We start from the raw sequence: 20,914 nt of genomic DNA on the forward strand, positions 1-20,914 counted from the left end.
ACAAATGGAGTCTGCAAGAGCCTAAATCAGATAAATAATTAACAAACAATTAAACTCCAGCACAGAACAGTACACGAGACACTAATTAAAACTAGATAACAATTTCTAAGAAATGGTAGCAAACATGAAGAGCACACTACTTCTAAAATTATTTAAAAATATGAGATTATACTTAAATACACTATTTATAAATATACAAATATTTGCATATGAGATATGTAAATTTTATCAAAATATAATTTTTGATAAAATTTTCAAATTATTCTACAATTTTTTTTCTTTTTTTTTTTTTCACAAATTCATTCCTTCTTGGGCTCGATTTCTGAGGTTCGAAAAAGTTGAAATTTAAATACATTTTTGAAAGAGAATTCAAAATTGTAGTAATATTATCTTCCATTTTAGATATACGGAATTACGATTCAATGAACACATTGTTGTTTTTAAAAGGTGGTGTTTTAATTAATTTCAATTGAATGGAATTTTTTTTTTTTTAAAGGAGCTTCTACAAGCAAATGTAGTACTGCAATATAACACTTAATTACAAATTTTCTAGGGACTCCGATTTCAAAATAAAATGTATTTTATATTACTTTGTTAGGTTTCCTACAGACCGAAATACATGGGATATTGATTTTCAGTTTTTGTGGGGACCGGCACTCCTCATTTCTCCAATAGTTTACGAGGTGAGTTTAAATTTTTTGATTTCAGATAATTTTATTTTGTTATTTAAATGAAAAAAGATTACACCCAAGAAAAATCTAGGCTTCAGTTAAATCGGAGTATACGTCACTATAGGTTTATATTACGGCAGAAGTAGTATATACGGTGCAGTATTAATTGTATAACGAAAATTGCAATAGAAAAAACAATCACGCTGAAAAAAAAACATTCGCATACACAATTTACTTTAATCGAATGGTGCCTTCAGAATTGGCGGATGTTCGTGTACTGCAAAATGCTGGATCAAAATACGAATATCCCCCCCACCCCTCAGGGTTCGCTAGGACTCGCTTACATATACTCTAATCATATTTGAATAAGACTAAAAACAGAACTAAAGGGTTCTGTTTTTACTACCATACTGACCTAAGTGCACACAGCCCCTGGGGTAGTATGGTGCTCACGATCGCTCTCCTTCCATGGAAAAGACCTGGATTCAATCCTATCAAGAAAAACTTATGAGCTTTTTACACACCGTAGCCGAGTTAGTCTGTCTCGGCGAAGGTTTTTCACGTTACTTCCCCCACCGGAAAACTGGTTTTTCGTTCAGCAAAACAGGAAAGCTATATAATGTGTGCAACTTACAAACGTAATGCTGACACCTCATAACCTTAATTACTTTGGTGCAAAAACAATGGCCACGTACAAATGTTACGAGCCATTGGTTTTTTTTTTTCTTTTTTTTGAAAAGCAGCATGCTAAAAAAAAGGATACGGTACGAAGGCTAATTATCATTGGCGAAAGCCTCCCCCTCCAAAGATTATTCTGATGCATGTTCTTACATGTTATACTTCTGCATTCTCTGTAACAGCTTTCTTGTGTTGCTACCCCTCAAAAAAAAAAAAAAAAAAAAAAAAAATGAAGGGTGGACCGCTTTTGGACTGTACGTGATTTTGCTATTACACAAAAGAAAGAATCTGAAACTAAACTAGACGGAGAAGGTAGACTCATATACTGTAGTAGAAAAAAATGCTCTATGCCAGTGGTTCCCAAACTACTGAGATCTACGGACCCTTTCAAAAATGAAAAAAATTCGCGGATCCACTATATATACAGGGTGATTCACTACCAGTGCGACAAACTTGCAGGAGGTGTAGGGGGAACAAAGACGAATCGGAATCACATAGCATTGCAGGGTCCGAAATGCCTTCGTCATGCTGTAGAGGACGTTGAACGGGAGGTCGCGTGAACAGCGATCCCGCTGGAAGTCAGCATTTGCGAACCGGTTCCCGAGGCTGTAGGATGGACGAGTATTCAAACGTTGAACTGGCCGACATGCACCTCGCGTATGGAGCTGCAGACTGTAACGGGCGCGCCGCTCTGCGCTTGTACCAGGAACGTTTCCCGCACAGGCGTGCTCCTCATCATACGATTTTCGCACGTGTGCACAGAAGGTTACGTGAGACTGGTTGTTTCACGAGATGTACCATGAATCGAGAGCGAACGACGAGGACGCCAGACAATGAGGTGAATGTCCTACGTCTTGCAGAAGGCAATCCGAGTACGAGTACTCGAGCGATAGGCCAACGATTGGGTTTTTCCCAATCCACTGTATGGAGGATACTGTCAACAAACCAAATGAGTTCATACCATCTGCAACGCGTCCAATCATTGGAGCCTGCGGATTATCCACTCCGGAGGACTTTTGCTACTTGGTTTCTTCAACAGAAACAGTTCGCAAATGCTGACTTCCAGCGGGATCGCTGTTCACGCGACCTCCCGTTCAACGTCCTCTACAGCATGACGAAGGCATTTCGAACCCTGCAATGCTATGTGATTCCGATTCGTCTTTGTGCCCCCTACACCTCCTGCAAGTTTGTCGCACTGGTAGTGAATCGCCCTGTATATATATATATATTTCTGTATGTGTGTTGAACACTGGGTTTTCTGAAAAGAAAATTCTAAGTTTTTGTTTAAAACAACTCAACTTTATTCTTATTTTTACATAAATATATAATAACTGTATTAATCATCAATTTGTTATACATACAACGAATAATCTGACCAGTTCTAGAGGGTCGTTTCGCGGACCCCCTGGAACTGGTATACAAACCCACAGGGGTCCGTGGACCCCAGTTTGGGAACCGCTGCTCTAGGCAGTTGAAGGTCATTCGCTAGCTACCTAATTCTCTCTCATAGCGTATACCTTTCACACACAATTTCCGGTAAGGAATTATTGCGAATTATGTATCCACTGCTTACGCATACAGCGCGTCTCTTAGACCAACAGTTTATCATCATTTATTCCTTGTGTTATTTTTAAACTTCAATAACATGTTCTCTGCATCCAGGAGCAAATAAGATGGTGATTAGGAGGAGCAGCTCATGAATGCTGATAGGGTTATTATGATATTACCGAACAAAGAAATAATTAATGAAATCTCTACATTAATAAATAACGTGTGTAATGTTAGTCATTCGACATGTGTTTTTCTCTTATTTCGTTTGTGCGAAGCGATATTTGCACTCTTGTGTTATAAAAATATTCATTAATCGTCGACTAACGTTCTCTATTAAGTAAATGACTTGTTTTTTTCTTTTTCACTTTAATTCAACCTCTTTGGGAAGGATAAATGCCCGGCAGCTTCTCCCCCACCCTCTACGCCTACCACGATACAGGGTATCTTTCTGATGTCCATGAGTAAACTCACTCTACCTTCTCTTTCTAGCTGGCCGCGGGTGCCAAGCGTTATAGTGATCAAGCAATTTCCCGAGTGATTTCTAGAGCGTTTTCTCAAAGATATAGTTTTGTTTCAGTTATAAAAGTTTTCTTACTTTTCTATTATTAGGCAACTTAGTCTTACAAATCGTAAGCAAGTTTAAGAAAGGAAAAACACCTGTCTTCTTTTTTCCTTAAATTAATGTACTAACTTTTATACCGCTTGGTCACTCTAGCGGCACTGCTCCTGCCTCCCCGTGGCGGGGCCGGTAACCTGGGAGAAGAAATCCACTCTCCCAGGGTTGAAAGGAGCAAAGATGGATAAAAATATGTATCCACCTTTAGAGCCATTGAGCTCAAGACGAGACAACATAAATGACAATGATAATGACCTCTCTCAACCCAAGAGGCTGAGAACAACCCCTCAAGAGGAGATACCATCATTCCTCATTCTACTCTCTCTCTCTCTCTCTCTCTCTCTCTCTCTCTCTCTCTCTCTCTCTCTCTCTCTCTCTCTCTCTCAGAGCAGCGTCTGAGTAAGTTATCACCATTCCTTATACAAAAATGGAGTAAGTTATCACCATTCCTTATACAAAAATGTATTGAGTCTGCTGCAGGTTCCCCGAAAACGGTAAGGCGATGACTACCTTTGGTGGACAACCAATAAAAGTCACTCCCCATGCCACCCTCGAAGGGGGTAATTGTATTAAATGTATCAGAAGAGGAAATAGTCCAAGAGCTTCGAGAACAAAAAGTAATCCAAGCAAGGAGAATCCTGACTCGGAAAGATTCTTGTTCCCACAAGGAGTATAATCCTCACTTTTAGCTCTCCTATCCTACCAACATCTGTTAAAGCAGGCTATCTTCATTGCCGTGTCCGTCCTAACATCCCGAATCCAATCAGGTGCTATAAGTGCCAAAAATATGGACACTCCCAAACTGCATGTAGAGGTGAGGCAATATGTCCAAATTGTGGATCAAAGGATCATAATCAATCTGAATGCACTGCTACTTCTCATTGCCCAAACTGTAAAGGTAATCCCCCCGGCTTTTTCCAAAATATGCGAATTATGGAAACAAGGGAAAAAAATCCAAAAATATAAAGTCGAGAATAAAGTCACATACACAGAGGCAAGAAGACAAATACTCAAAACAGAACCAAAGCGTACATATGCCACTGCTGCTAAACAATTTCAGTCAGTAGGTATTCAAACAGATGTTACAGTTCCTCCAAATATATCCATCGCTGACGGCACGTTCCTTGCTATCTGCTTACACCCCAACACCCCAATTACCATTCCGTAACACCCCAATTACCATTCCAACCGACGTGCCTCAAACAGCAAAACCAAAAGTGGCAGAAACTAAAGTACTGACCCCACCGGTTTCAACGGGCATGGATGTTGACCAACGCAGTGAATCAGACGATGGTATATTAGAACTTTATGCGACTGATGAGATGGACGTCACACGTCCCTACTTTCCAAAGAAAGAAAAAGCGAAATCGGATCGATGCAAGCAAGTTTCAACTTAAAAGCAGTCAGAAACAAAAATAAACAACAAAATCATTTAATGGAAAGATTCCTCCAATAGAATTGTAGAGGCTTTCACAACACAAAAGACGATTTATATGATCTCATCGACCGGTATGATCTAGCAGGCATATCCCTACAGGAAACCTACTTAAATGCACGAGTGTGTCCCACCATTAAAAATTACACCATCTTCAGACGAGATAGGAGAATAGACTCGCCAGCCCGTGGAGGAGTGGCAATTCTTGTTAGAAACAACGTTCCATCGATACATACTGCTCTTCAGACCCCTTTTGAAGCAATGGCAGTGCGTATTGTAATTGGCATCACTCTTACAACAGCGTCAATATATATCCCTCCTAATTTCTTATTCTCTTCAGACGACCTAGAAAATCTAATAGACCAGCTACCATTTCCGTTCTGCTTTCTCGGAGACATCAATGCACATCATTCGGTGTGGGGATCTCCAACAATTGAAAAGAGAGGTAAGCTAATAGAATCCTTTCTTGATGCTTATCAACTCACCATTTTAAATACTGGCGAGCCAACCTACATTCATTTTTCGACTGGATCCATGAGTTCAATAGATCTCTCGATCTGTTCTCCCTCCATATATACTATTACGGAGTGGTCTGTTCTTGAAAATCCATTGAACAGTGATCACCTGCCAATTCTCTGCAAACTGCAAACACGAGCAAACTCCCCTTCACTACGTCGCTCCATTTGGAAATTCCGTAGGGCACACTGGAGTGAATACGTCTCTCATGTTCAGTTAGATGATAAAATAATACAATCTCAGATCACAGAAAATATCACGGAACACATTACTAGTCAAATATTACTAGCTTCTACCATTGCAATACCAAAATCTTTACCGGGGAAACGGTAAATTTTTATACTGCTTGGTCACTCTAGCGGCACTGCTCCTGCCTCCCCGTGGCGGAAACACAGTAACTACTGGTGGAACCAAGATTGTACGCGTGCGAAACAGGAAAAAAAATAGATCTTGGAATTTATTTCGTAAATTCCCCACAACTAGTAACCTAATTAACTTCAAAAGACTGAAAGCCAAGTTCCATAAGAAAGAAGCCTGGATTAGCTTTTCCTCGAGTATAAATAAGGACACAGATAGTAGAATCATTTGGAGGAAAATTCAAACGCTCAATGGCAAATATGTTCAGCCCCCAACTACAATACTAAATTGGGAAGGGAAAGAGTTGTCATCACCAGAAGAAATAGCAAATGCCTTACCGGAGTCATTTGCCAGCATATCAGCAATATCCACCTTTAACCCAACCTTTCAACGAATTAAAAAATCTGCAGAAAAGCATAAGGTTAATTTTTCTACGGCAGTTTCACATCCATACAACCAGCCGTTCACATTAACAGAATTTCTAGGGGCACTCAATAAAACACCCAGTAGTGCTGCTGGGCCGCATGGGGTCTATTATATAATGTTAAAACAACTTGACAACAGAGCAAAAAGAACACTGTTAAAATATTACAACCGTATTTTCTTAGAAAATACCTACCCACTCTCCTGGCGTCATTCAATTGTTCTAGCCTTCCCGAAGTCAGGAAAGGATCGTACCTTTCCGCATAACTACAGGCCGATTTCACTGACTAGTTGTTTAGGAAAAGTCCTGGAAAAAATGGTTCACAGGCGGCTAACGTGGTTCCTGGAAACAAACAACTTACTAAACAGCAGCCAGTAATGATTTCGAAAGAACCGGTCCACGCTAGATGTGATGATAAAAGCAGAGGCAAACATCCGAAATGCCTTCATAAGGAGAGAACATCTAGTCATGATTAATCTCGATATTGAGAAAGCCTTCGATACCACCTGGCGATATGGTGTACTAAAAGATCTCCATTCCTTCGGCTTGAGAGGTCAGTTACCTCAATTTATACAAAACTTTCTATGCAACAGAACGTTTCAGGTAAGGTATATGAACAATTTATCCAAATCATTTGAACAAGAGGAGGGTGTACCGCAGGGTTCCATTCTAAGTCCAACATTATTTGCAGTAAGAATTACAAATATGACACGGGAAGTACCAAATACAGTAGAATCGTACATGTTTGCCGATGATCTCATTATTTCTTGTCAATCCCAAACTATGAACACCATTGAAAGACAACTTCAAATTTCCATAGCTAAAATAGAATCATGGACACTGCGGAATGGTTATTCTTTAGCAGAAAAAAAAAATCCACTGCAATTCGCTTTTGTAAAAAACGCAAACTGCACCCGGATCCAGAAATATTTTTAAAAAACAGCCTGATACTTGTCACTAACAATTTTCGTCTGTTGGGGTTACATTTAGATAATAAACTTAATTTTGCTTCCCATATATCTTACCTTCGAACTATGTGTCTTAAAAAACTGAACATCCTAAGAGCCGTTTCCGCTATTTCCTGGGGTGCTGACAGAAGCTCTCTCCTTCATCTCTATAGAGCTTTAATAAGATCACGCTTAGATTATGGATCACCCGTCTATGACTCCGCTAGGAACAGTTCGCTATTACGTCTGAACACCATACAGCATAGTGCCCTTAGGATAGCTATGGGAGCCTTCAGAACATCTCCGATCCACAGCCTGTATATTGAGGCAAATGAACCTCCACTGCATCTAAGGAGAAAATCCTTATTATGTAACTATGCACTAAAGATTAAGAGTATTCCATCACATCCTAGCTGGCAGCACTTGTTCGACCCTAAATACACCATGCTATATCAAAATAAACCTAATGAGAATCGCCCCGCAGGGCTTCGACTGCAAGAGCTCACGATCAGTTGGAACATTAATTTTCAGAACTGGACCTCCCTGGACTGAATTCGTACCTCTCTGTGACAATTTCTTTTTAAGATGGGGGAAGACATCCCTGGCTAATACAAATTTTCAACAGCTCCATAAATCGCATTCCTTGGAAAACTCAGGAAAAGCACATATCTATACTGATGGCTCCAAAACAGATACAGTAGTAGGTGCTGCAACAGTTTCTTCCACCTCCTCAGTAGCTGTGTCTCTTTCCATTGAATGCAGTATCTATACTGCAGAATTATTCGCAATAAAACTGGCTCTAGATAATATAAACAAGTACCATATCAAGGAATCTTTGATATATACAGACTCCTTAAGCGCAATCACGGCCATTCAATCTACCTTTTCTCCCTCTCACCCCATTCTTAAAGTGATCCGATCTAAGTTATTTCACTATAAAACAGTCAATCACAAGGTTACCTTCTGCTGGATCCCTGGTCATGTTGGCATCTCAGGTAATGAACATGCGGATGCTGCTGCAAAACATCCCGACTCTGGATCTTCCAGACAACTAAAAGTTCCCTACACCGATTACAAATCTGTCATTAAAACAACATGCAGGAAACAATGGTCTTTCCTTTGGAAAACTCAAACCAATAATAAACTGCTGCAGATAAAAAAAAAGAGCCACAACTGTGGACATCTAGTTCCAGGAGAAGCAGGCGACAAGAAGTGATTCTAGCAAGGCTCCACATCGGCCATTCGCATCCAACTCACCTGTATTTGCTTATGGGAGAGAATCCTCCTCGGTGTTTCTTTTGTCAGTCGCAGCTAACAATAAAACACATCCTCATAGAATGTCCCCAACTTTCAACAGTCAGAAAATCAAGCTTTAGCTCCCTGTCCAACTTACAGGAACCCTTAACCTTATTTCATATTCTTGGGAATGAAGCAAATTTCGAGGAACTGTTTAATTGTTTGAAACACATAAATCTGTATAATAGACTGTGATCATAGTGACAAATAAATCATGAACAGGCACAATATGGCCCAAGAGGCCCTTGTGCCAAAAACCCCAAATACAACAACAACAACAACATCTTTCTAGCTCAGTGTTTCTACTTTCATTTGAACAACCATTATATAAATAGCTCTATAAATACGACAGTTATATATTACATAATAAAACGAAATCAAAATGATCCTAACTGTTTATAATTTGTTTTCGCAGGGAGCTACTGGAACAAATGCTTATTTTCCTGCTGGGAAATGGTACGATTACTACTCGGTAAGTTGATACTCTAGTACCAAAATTGTATTTCTTTAAATATTTCCAAGCAGCTTTATACAAGTACTGCACAATTATTTTTAAATTAAGCCAACTTATCAGCTAGTTCGTTATATCAAAGTAAACATTTTGCTACACATTTTAATTATGTACGTACATTAGTATTTTTCCCTGGTTCTGAAACAATAATGGTAACATTACTGGAAACGAAAGTAAAATGATTATTCTATTGCACATTAATTAACCAGTTTACATCAACTGTAGCCTAGTGGTCAGGCGCGCGGGTGCATAAGTACACGTGCCTTGACCGGGGTTCAAGCCCGTGACTACTGAATACGGTGCTGTTTCTTGTATTCTATCTATGTTGTGAACTCCTCTGACCGTTTGGTCGTCCCAGAGTATAAACAGAAAAAATTTATTTATTGAATCAAGATAGTCTGGGAATAATGAAAATGTGGCTGTAATAATTCACATTAGGACGATGAGTATATATACTTGATCATAGTCTGTTTCCTAGACTCAATGGACATTTTTGTTGCAACGTTAAAACAAAACCATTTCGTTTTCTAGGGAGAGATGGTGAAAGAAGGCGAAGGTAGTACCTTATATCTCTCTGATCTGAACAGGGTTAATCTTCATGTGCGAGGAGGTTGGATTCTTCCCTTTCAGACACCCCAGCTAACTACGTCTCAGAGGTTAGGCCATTTTTCTTATATTGTTATTTTGATGACTTTACTTTATAAGAGTTTATTAATTTTAAACATTTCAATAAACAAATTCGCCAGCATTAAAGTATAAACAACAGTTCCATTAACTTATTTTATTGTTAGCTTTTGAAAGTTTTAATTCAGGGAAGATTATATTTTAAAACTTTGCACATTTGTATAATATTTTGCTAGCTGTCTTTTCGGCAAAATTGGCAAACTTAAATTAACTACCCATTTGTTCGTTCTACGTTTCCTTGTTCCTAAAAATTCATGAAATATTTTATTTAATAAATAACAAACAGATTATACATATAAAAAATCGTGCAATGGTACCTTCAGGCCTGGTATGTTATAAATCAGAGTGACGAGACGTCCTGGTTTTATGCGGAATGTCCCGAAAAATGTTTTCGGGACGCCGGGACATTCCCGAAAACAAAAATGTTTTCGGGAGGGTCTTTTGTCCCGGTTTTTACGGATCTGTTTCTTCAGTCACCGTTTATCAAATAAAGCGTTCAAGTATCACATATAAGACTATAATGCATTAGGACTTATGCCTCAAGCTGCGAAAAAGTTGGACTATGTACAAATTAGTGCGAATGGATCATGTTATTACACAGCCAATTCTAGATTAGCAAATTATTTGCAAAAACGGCGTCGTTTAAGTCATATCTCATATTGTGAATACCTTCAACGAGTTGCCATGACATTGTACTTCATAACTGTTTTGCCATCATTACATCACTTGGGTACCTACCCACCCACCGAAGAAGGGCCAAATAGCCCTGAAACGGTGCCGCCTGAGTGGTGGTGGTATCCACTGAGAATAAGTAACAATAGTCTTCTCCTTTAGGTGAAGCGTTACTTATTCGAAGTAGTGCAATGTCGTGGCAACTCATCGTGAAGGTATTCACAATATGAGACATGACTTAAACGATGCCGTTTTTGTAAATAATTTGCTAATCTAGAATTGGCTGTGTACTAACATGATGCATTCGCACTAATTTGTACATAGTATCACATATAAATAAATGCCTAACCCGCCCTTAACACGAAAAATAACAGAACAACCCAGTCCGACTCGCGAGTCAGTTGCTGAACCCATGAGCAGCAGTGGGACAAAACTGATAAGTAAATGTATAGTAATTGCTGGTTATCATTTAAATAATATTCAACAATTGTTAACTGTATCATTTTTATTCAATAAAATGCCTAAACGTAAATGTGTTTATGAAGAGAAGGAACTCCAAAGAATGGAAATTTATTTAAGAAAAAAAAAAAATATATATATATATATTTTTTTTTTTATTTGGGTTATATTAATTACAAAAATGAAGTGTGTGTAGGAAAGACTAGTGTAGTAGATAGTAAGATGGTGTCTTTCTTTTTTTTTTTTTTTTTTCTTTTTTTTTTGTAGAGCGTCCCAGTTTTCCTTTTCCGAAATCTCGTCACACCTATTATAACCTCTTCTGGTTATAACATAGTTATACTTAGGACTACCACATTTTAAAATCTCCAAACCAAGACGCACAACGAAATGGGAAACCTTTCAAAACAACAAGGGATGATGTCACATGTAACATAATCATGTGATGAAAATCGTACGTATAGTGAATAATGAGGTCAGTCAAAAGGTCTGAAATCATGTCCTGTAAGACTAATTTATTAATTAACAAATTAATGCCAAAAAATATAAATTAATAAAAAATAAGTCACTGAAAACAATATTATAATAAAGGGATAATACGCTCCTTATTGGCGCCTCCGTAGCCACGTGGGCAGGAGCATCAGTGCGTAGCCACGCTTCTTGATTAGACTGGGCTTCGAGCCCGTGACTACCGGTGCGGAAAGGTCAGGGGATGACCACCGCATATCCCCGGAGCAATATGGCCTTAGTTGCTAATGCTCCTAAAAACCAAATAACAAACAAACAACGCCCCTTATTCGTCTCGCCGGCCAAAACTGAGAATGGGAGGAACTTTCAGTTTTTTTTGTTTTTTTTTTCACACCATGGTTGAGCCTGTGTCGGACAAAAGATTGCGTGGCTTTTTTTTTTTTTTTCATGGAAAATCAGCTTTTCCTTTCCACAAAATGGCAAAAACTGCCCATTAATATAAGCATTTTATTTTCTCTGCATAAATTTTAAACAATTTAATCTATTCCTCCAGCAGAACAGTTTAAATCAAGTAAATGAAGTTATCTTTCCATAGGCGAATCATCATATGCCTTTCTACAATGGTTCAATCGTTCCGGACGGAGATCATCGGAATCCAAAATCCGTCGTACGCTAAATCGTACCTTACACTGTCTCGCCATCCTATGTTCAAGTTGGCTAAGAGGATTTTTCCGTGTTATAAAGGAGATTCTCGCCTTCTGTGTCTCTCGTTTATAGATTTAGTATTACATATACAAACTTATACGTTACATTACAAACTTATACGTTAGATTTAGTATTAGCAAAAGTATTGGCAAACTATGCAAGGAAGCAAGTTTATACAGCAACTGGACAAAAAACAAACTTTTACCCACTTCATTTGCCATCTCGTCTAATACTTTGTCCAATCCTTCTTTAAATTTATTTAAACTAACTATTTCCACAAATTTCAGCACTCCTATCACCTTTTTTCATTTAATCACCTTTTTAATTTAAATTTTTGTCCCCTTCGATGTGTATTGCCTGACACGGAAGAAACGATGCCATTAGCGTATAGTTTACTCGACCCTTTTAAAGCCTTAAAACGCTTCAAATCAGGTCTCCACGAAGACGCCTAGTTTCCAGACTACAATTTGGCGAACCCCTAAAATGAAGGTTCCAAACCTATATGCATTATTCAAGATGTGACTTAACCATTGTTTTATGTAATGAGATAATCACCTCTTTGTCTCTGATGAAAATGTTCTTGCAAATAGGTCCTTGTAAATCATTGGCAGAAGCTCCATAAGCAGTCCTGGCAGCCTGTCTGCACTACTTGGAGAACTTCATGTCGGATGTACAATAACCCCTACGCTTTTATCATTATCGATTACCAAAAGCTTGCTGCTATAAACTATTCAATATTAAACCTCAACTGCTACGCTTCATCCCACCTGCTTAGTTTATCCAGATCTTGTTAAAACAGCGTGCCCTGATTAATGTTATTGACTACCTTTCTATTATCAGCAAACTTAAATACTAAACTTGAAATACCTAAATCAATATTAATAATAAAATATCAGAAGCAGTATGAGGGCCAACGCTGAAACCTTTACTATCGAAACTGTCCCATCTGCTATCATACAATTTCCTACACTAATTCGATAATAAGAACATAACACATATCTGCTAGTGTCTCGATACATTTTGGTGGCACTGTACATATGAATTAAATGGTTACAGGTACACAAAAAAGGCATTTTAAAAAAGTGATGGGTATAATTGAAGATCATAATCGATTATTTCGATTATACGCATATCATTCTAATGATTCATTCGATTATGGAAAGCAATTCGATTATATCATTCTAATGATATAAGGAATATAATTGAATCATTGGTTACTGAAATCTCTCGATTACTGATCATTCGATTATGCTCATGACTAATTTTAATACATGCCATATATAGAGCGTTTTAATATTAAGTACAGGCAATTTAGGAGACCCCAAGTACGGTTAACGAACAAAACTTCAACAGATTGAACTTGCAAACGTTGTACGTCAACTAACTACCCTCACTTCATCTAAATAGGTCATTATTTAAAAGAATTATTATTAGTAATGGCCATCAAAGCCTGAAGATTCCGAGTACCATTTTTAGAATACTAGTCCACAATTTAAAACTCTACCTGAATATGAATACATAATATATTTTAGTGTGCATTATGGGATACGGTGAACTTTTGTAAATTTGGTTCTTTTCTTCCTTTTTTTTCCCCATTTAGTCGAAAACAACCAATGGGACTCTTCATAGCACCCGATAATGAAGGAAGCGCTCGTGGCATTTTATTCTGGGACGACGGAGAGTCTTATGGTAATTGTCAACCTAGATCTAAGAATATTTCTTGTCAAGGTAAAAAAAAAGAAATAAAATCATTTACTGTGCTAATAAAATAAGTAATTTTATTAATATGATATTACATAAAGTTCCGCGCAGGTACCACGAAGGTGCGGCACGAATTCGGTCTTTCAGCTCATTCATCCGATATTGCTTTCAAATTAACAAGATTTTATGTTCATGTTTCACTTTACTTTTCTCATCATCTACCTTCATACACACAATGTATTTACGATCCCATTTTGTACGAATTTCGCTTGACGCGAAATTATAAGGGATCTTAGTATAAAGGCGATGTGTGACTCAGTGTGCTCTACTGATTTTTCTACTTTTTTTTTTGTAAATATTGTAAATAGCTAATTACATATTAAACCCCCCGAGAATTGGTTCTGCTGTGGACGCTGCAAGTGATCACGTAACTTTTATTAATATTATTACTGATCACAAGGCAAAAAAAAATCTATCTTGAAAATAATAGATAATAAGACTAGGTTCTGAGATTATTCCCTTAGATAATAAGACTAGGTTCTGAGATTATTCCCTTAGATAATAAGACTAGGTTCTGAGATTATTCCCTTAGATAATAAGACTAGGTTCTGAGATTATTCCCTTAGATAATAAGGCTGGGTTACCTTCTGGAATTATTAAACTTTTTTAATTTTTTTACTTGCAGAAACTTATGCAAATCGTTCGTACCTCCAGTTGGACTTCATACTTGAAACAGTAAGTATAACATTAAGCAGAATTATTTTCACTTTAAAACTTTAAATAAACTTCTTAATAATAACAATAGCTAAACTTTAATTAACTTCGTTAACAATAACTACATTTAGTTTCTGTGGCATGAGTTTGGCTTGAGTGGTTTCAGCCATGACATTAGCATTAGCATTAATAGAAGCATGTAATGTAAGAAAGTAAGCTTATATAGCATCAGCAAAAAAATAAAAATAAACCTTCCCGTTTCACCCATCCATCCATCCGCTCTAAAAGTTTGTCCACTTCTTCCTTGAATTTATTTAAGCTGTCAACTTCCACAGCAGATGGAAGTTTGTTCCAGCAATCAACCACCCGCTGGCTAAAGGCAAACTTCCGCACATCTATTCTACAATTGTCTTTCCTATACAGTATTTGAATTTATGCCTCCTCAGGTGCGGAATCTGAGCAAGAGGAAGGATCCCATCAACACTGAGCTTGCTCAAACCACTCAATCCTTTATACACCTTTATCAGATCACCTCGCAGGTGCCTAGTCTCCAGACGCTGCAATTTGCAGAACTTAAGCCTTTCTTGGTAACAGCAACCATTTGTTCCACTTTCTAATCTCACTGCCCTTCTCTGTATTCGTTCTAGCAGTTCTACGTCTTTACTAAAATGAGGCCTCCAGACCTGTATGCAGTACTCAAGGTGTGGCCTGACCACTACCATATACAAGGAGATAATCACCTCCTTGTCCCTGCTAACAAAGTTCCTATATATCATTGACAAGGTCCTATGAGCTACTCTTGCAGCCTGTCTGCACTGTCAGAAAACTTCATATCTGACTGCACAATTGCCCCAGGTCTTTTTCATTCTCCATTATCCTGAGCATAGCACCGCACAGTTGGTATGTTACTCTGAGGTTACTGCTACCCATATGCAGTACTTTGGTAACAGCATTTGCCAATGTTAAACTTCAGTTGCCACTTCTCAGCCCAACCTTGAATAAGCAACACTTCACCTATGGAGAAGACTATGATTACTTATTCTCGACGGATACCACCACCCAGACGGCACCGTTTGAAAAAAGGTATGGGATAAACACTGTGTTATCCACATACTGTCCCTATCAGACTAAGGAAAGCAAAAAAGGTATAGGAAAGTGAGAGCAGGAGAGGAAGAAAAAGAAATGCCGTCGAAAGAGGAAAGAGACAGTTAATCCTCTCACTCACTCACTGAAATAACTAACTACTCATAAATCCCCCGAACAGGCAACGCTTCCCCATTAGAGAAGAGCAGTAACGAGGGCCCGGGGTGTAGAAAAGTGACAATAGGAGAGGAAGAAGAAGAAATGCCGTCGAAAGAGGAAAGGGACAGTTACTCCTTAGTCCTTACACACACTCACAGAACTAAACCACTCATAATTAAAACGATGTCAATTATCGACTTGGACAGTTCACTACGAACAAAACATGGTGCAAAGGCACTGACCAGTTCAATAGTGAATCTTAAGCGTAGTCCCATTGCTTCATGCAAAATGATTGCCTTAGTTTATACTATTACACACCATCAGGCATCGCTCATGTTGTGGACTTGGTAATTTCTTTCGCACCCAACACTTCCTAATTAAGACCGCGGGATTTAAATTTTTCTATTCTGAAGGCATCTACCGGAGTCAGCGCCAGTTGATGTCTTTAGAACGGCAAAATTTAACAAAATAAACAAAATAATAATGCATCGATATATTAATTATATTGTATAGAATATTATATATCGATACTAACGATATATAGCAACAAAAATATCAATACTGTATATTGAAAATTTTATTGCGCTGTCCAAGTTGTGTTAGCAGTACTTCAGTGGGTGATGATAAAAAGAATGATATAAAAATTTCATTCATATGATGTATCTAAATCCACGTATCGATTTTTATATAATGATGTTTAATGCAAAATACATCAATATACTAAACATTAATTTGTTATCCTGTTGTAAGTTCTACCAAATAAACAATTAAATACAGTTAAACAATTAAACAATTAGTCTGTCGACTTGGCGCATAGCGTCAAGTTCAACACAATTGAACAATTAAAAATCCCACATATTGTGGATATCTCCCATAACTGGTTGTTTAAGCCTTACTGTGCATACCTGCCCCACTGAAATCTCAGGAAATTAGGTGGCAGGACCTGCCAGAGTACTTATCTAAAAATACTGGTGTACCTGGTCTGCCTCCACGGGGCTAAGTGTGGGCAACGTTGGGCCTCAGTAGGGGTCCAGCGGCTAAACGGCCAGATGAACAACAGAACACAACACTACACATGTACAATATCCATACACTTTTAAATCTCTGGCCTTCCCAGTGAACTGGTACGCCCACAATGAAAGCAACGCGGAGTTGGGGGAAACCCCTGGTGCCGTTAGACACTAAATACACTTTACACTTTGTGCATACCTGCCTACCAGTAAGATCCCAAAAAGGATTGAAACTGGATAGGTATACTTGTCAACCCTGGGATAAGTTGGGGTTGAGAGTTTGATAGTCTGTTTTGATTGGTTTTTCATGCCTCATCTCTCTCTCTCTCTCTCTCTCTCTCTCTCTCTCTCTCTCTCTCTCTCTCTTTCTACCAGCTTTTTGCTTTCGTCTACTGTCCAGAGGCTTTTCAGCAATACACTGCTCCATTGGAGCAGTACATTTTATTTAGAGTAGTGCAATACCAAGGCAACTCATTTCGGAGGAACTCTCATGAGAATGAACTCGTAGCAGAGTGCCTCCACAATGATATTGACATACTAAGTAACAAACTTGTTTGTTCAACACAACGACAGAATGACGCTTTGCTCGTCACGTACATCATTAATAATAAAACTGATATTTTGTAGGAAAAAATTCATTACCCGTTTGACCAGTTCCTTCAAAATAGAAAAGCCTCTTACTTATAATTAGATAGTCACTTTTTAGTAATGGGAAAGAATGAGTGATGGACGATCCCCCCCCCCCCTTTTTGGCACATGTTATTGCAAAATTTGGAAATTGTAATACAAATACTAAATTAAATAGTGAGCAGTATACGCATTAAATTTTATCATCAGCGTGTACATCAAAGAATGCACAAAATTTATTGAGATGCGACATTTTTTGTGGCAAGCATTCTTTCTGTATCTTGTACAGTTTTATGGAAAAATCGCTCTCAATTTATGAACGACCTCTCAGGAACGATGGTATTCTTCTCAGAAACGTACTATATGCCTTACAGAGGCGAAACTATAAATCCTGCCACCTCAACCCCCCCTCTAGTCAGTTTACCCAACGGTAACTTTAACAACCATACCAAACCAGGCATCGAGCCCCCCTCCATCCGTAAATAAGACTATCTTCCTCAATCACATTGAAATTTGTCTCATAAAAATTTCAACTTCATACACGATGACTCTTCTTAACGGCATACACGGTGACTCTTAATCTATTCTTAATGAAATTTAAGAATAGATATTTTTATTCCACGTGATATGAAACGTTACAAATAACTGTTCTGGCGGGGACCCCCGGTGCCGCTTGACAAGAAAAACTATGTCCACGTCAATACATAAATTTACTTAATATAATTTGACTACGCCACTTAATATAATTTGACTACGCCACGTACTGAAGTGACAAGCAAATCAGCTTTGTTCTGTTTGCTAGGCCGGGTCAGCGCTCCCAGTTAATTTTGGGTATCCCATACTTTTTACCATCTGGCGAATGGACGCCAGCTATGTATCGCACATCTTGTGAAGGAATCTAGGTCCTTTTCTCGTACAGTTCTGTTCTATGAGTCTCCCGCACATAACACAGTGGAATCGCCAATATGGCTGCCGTTGTGAACAGACGTGTGTTTCATCGCTCCGCTAATTTCAGTTTAAAATATGTGTTTTACTTCTGTCAGTGCCATGAAATGTATCCTCACTTGAAGACAAACTGGACTGGATTCCTTTGGTGAGAAAATTTTGCCTATATATTGGGAATTTGGTCAGGTTGAAGCGTTATTTATCTGTATCCTTTGTTGCCAGACCGCATGGTCACCATGTCGCTGACAACAGGGCTATAGAGAGGCTGCCGATATAACACGGCGGCCGCGTTTCCACCTGACACCTTGACTGGGGAGGTGCCCCAACTAGTGCAAACTGAGCAGTTGTTGTGCTCTATCAATCTGTGCCTTTACCGAATAATATCACCAAAGAAATATGAATTTAATGTGTCCCCCCCCCCCACCATAAACTCTCCATGGAGAGAGAGAGAGGCTATCTTCGCACCTGTGCTTCTACCAGAAATCTGACTGCCATGAAATCTGACTGCCATGAACGTCTTCGCCGCTACTAGATATCCCGCTGGGAAAGTAGTCCCGTCCTTTTAGGAGCATTTCTATATCCGGCGTTTCCCCCCACCACCATAAACTCTCCACGGAGAGAGAGAGAGGCTATCTTCGCACCTGTGCTTCTACCAGAAACCTGAATGCCATGAACGTCTTCGCCGCTACTAGATATCACGCTGGGAAAGTAACCCGTCCTTTTAGGAGAATTTATATATCCGGCGTTCCCCTCCCCCCGCTCAAAGTGCTGTGGGGAGACCCAAAACTTTCACAGTCCATTGTGTGCCTTCAAATACACCCACGAACTTGTGGTTGGCATCAATCGCCATCATTTTTAACAAACCATCTAACCCCAACATTGTGAACCCGATTAACCGAACAGTCCCGGTAATCCGGAATCCACGGATATGGAGGGGAAAGATAAGCACAAACATTCCCTGACAGAGACACAAAATGATGATCCCATCATTATTGATCAACTGGAGGATATAGAGGACACCCGACCTGGGACCCCCCCAACCAAGCGGAAAACCCGCAAGCGATTGGTTCCCGAACCGGAACGCGAAACACGATCTCGGGTTGAAACAAAGGAACAGCCAGAAGCCAATGCATCGCAAAAAGAAAGAAATGATGAAAAACAACAAGAACTATGTCTGGACCATACCATACCAGAAGGCTCCGTATACGAGAAAACTCTCTTTCTGAAAACGGCCCTCGAAACCATTTTTAAGGAGAATCCCAGTAGGATATCGTCTGGCCTGAGATCACAGATTGTCACCATCTTTCACAAGATGGAGACAATCCTGCATGACACATATGTTGAAAACGAGAGAGCCATCACACGGCTACACGCCTACATCGAATGCGGGGCAAGACAAATGCCACAGCGCGCCCCGACATATACAGAAGCGCTGAGGACCCCAACGGAAACGCAACAGACAACAACGCACCAGACAATAACAACGCACCAGAAGAGGAAGACGCTACTACCAACACCAAACCTGGTGATACTTAGACCGAAACAAACAGGGAAAATTCCCACAAGCGAAGACCTCAAAGCAAAAGTAATAAATAACATGAAGGAGGATCTGAAGCTAACACGAATAAAAGGGATGAGAAAGATGAGAGACGTAGGGCTGGTAATAGAGACAGAGACGAGGCAAGAAATCCAGAGCATCATTGAAAACCCCAAGATTGAAGCCCTTGGATTAACGGCCCAGCCGCCCAAAAGGAAGGGACCAAATATAATAATTTATGACGTTAGCCCAGAAATTACAGCCACCCAGATAGCTGAAGAACTTTACCACAGAAACCTCCAACGCGAGATCCCGGACAAGCAGCCACAAGAAGTGATAACACCAAAGTTCCACATAGAGGCGAGAGGAGGCTTAAAAAACAGCTGGAGTGTGGAACTAATCCCGGAAGCGTGGCAAGTCCTAAAGGACCGGACAAGGGTCTACATAGAATGGGGAAGCTATCGTTTTCGTGAGCGGGTGGCAGTACCGAAATGCTTTAGATGTTGTAAGTTCGGCCACTCCAGCCACGTCTGTTCCCAGACAGTCCCAACATGCGGACATTGCACTGAAAAGGGACACGAATATAAAGAATGCCCACACAAAGACAAGGAAGCCACATGCGCAAATTGTAAAACAATGAAACTCGAATATACACACTCAATCAGGGATCCTAACTGCCCAATCTATATAAAAGCCAAGAGCACCTACCAAAACAGAATCGATTATGGGTACAAAAATTAAGAAATATAACACAACCATGATAAAAATAATACAAACAAATGCCCAGCGAGCAAAAGCGGTGGCTGACCAGATTCGGGTCAAGGCCGATGAAGAGAACATAGACGTTATTATATTACAGGAGCCGTATGTCCATGCAAGGCGGGTGGCGGGCTACCCATTACAATATAAAGTGATCCACACAGAAGAAGACACCCCGTGGGCGGCGGTATTGGTCAGAAACAAGAATATTACCGCAACAAGAATAACGCAACTATGCACGGCTTGGGCAGCCTGTGCCCAACTCATCACAGCACTGGGTTCCCGTGACCTAGTGGGATTTCGATCGTGCGGTCACGTTTCTATGTGCTCTGATTAATAAGTGATTTTAGTGTTGATTAAACATGGATTTACTATTCGCCAAAGATTCGGAC

At 39.3% G+C, this 20,914-nt stretch overlaps 1 protein-coding gene across 1 annotated transcript in view; it reads left to right on the forward strand.

Moving 5' to 3' along the window:
* The window catches only part of LOC150085976 (lysosomal alpha-glucosidase-like), a 140,631-nt gene that overhangs the window by 104,488 nt on the left and 15,229 nt on the right, over positions 1 to 20,914 (forward strand). The window contains exons 16-20 of the mRNA XM_090373628.1: positions 599 to 683; positions 8,907 to 8,963; positions 9,534 to 9,658; positions 13,588 to 13,676; positions 14,374 to 14,423. Coding sequence (XP_090229754.1) covers positions 599 to 683; positions 8,907 to 8,963; positions 9,534 to 9,658; positions 13,588 to 13,676; positions 14,374 to 14,423 — 406 coding nt within the window. The remainder of the gene's footprint in view (positions 1 to 598; positions 684 to 8,906; positions 8,964 to 9,533; positions 9,659 to 13,587; positions 13,677 to 14,373; positions 14,424 to 20,914) is intronic.

Source organism: Mastigoproctus giganteus, chromosome 5, assembly GCF_048544385.1.
Source record: "Mastigoproctus giganteus isolate SK-2022 chromosome 5, ASM4854438v1, whole genome shotgun sequence".
Taxonomy (NCBI): domain Eukaryota; kingdom Metazoa; phylum Arthropoda; class Arachnida; order Uropygi; family Thelyphonidae; genus Mastigoproctus; species Mastigoproctus giganteus.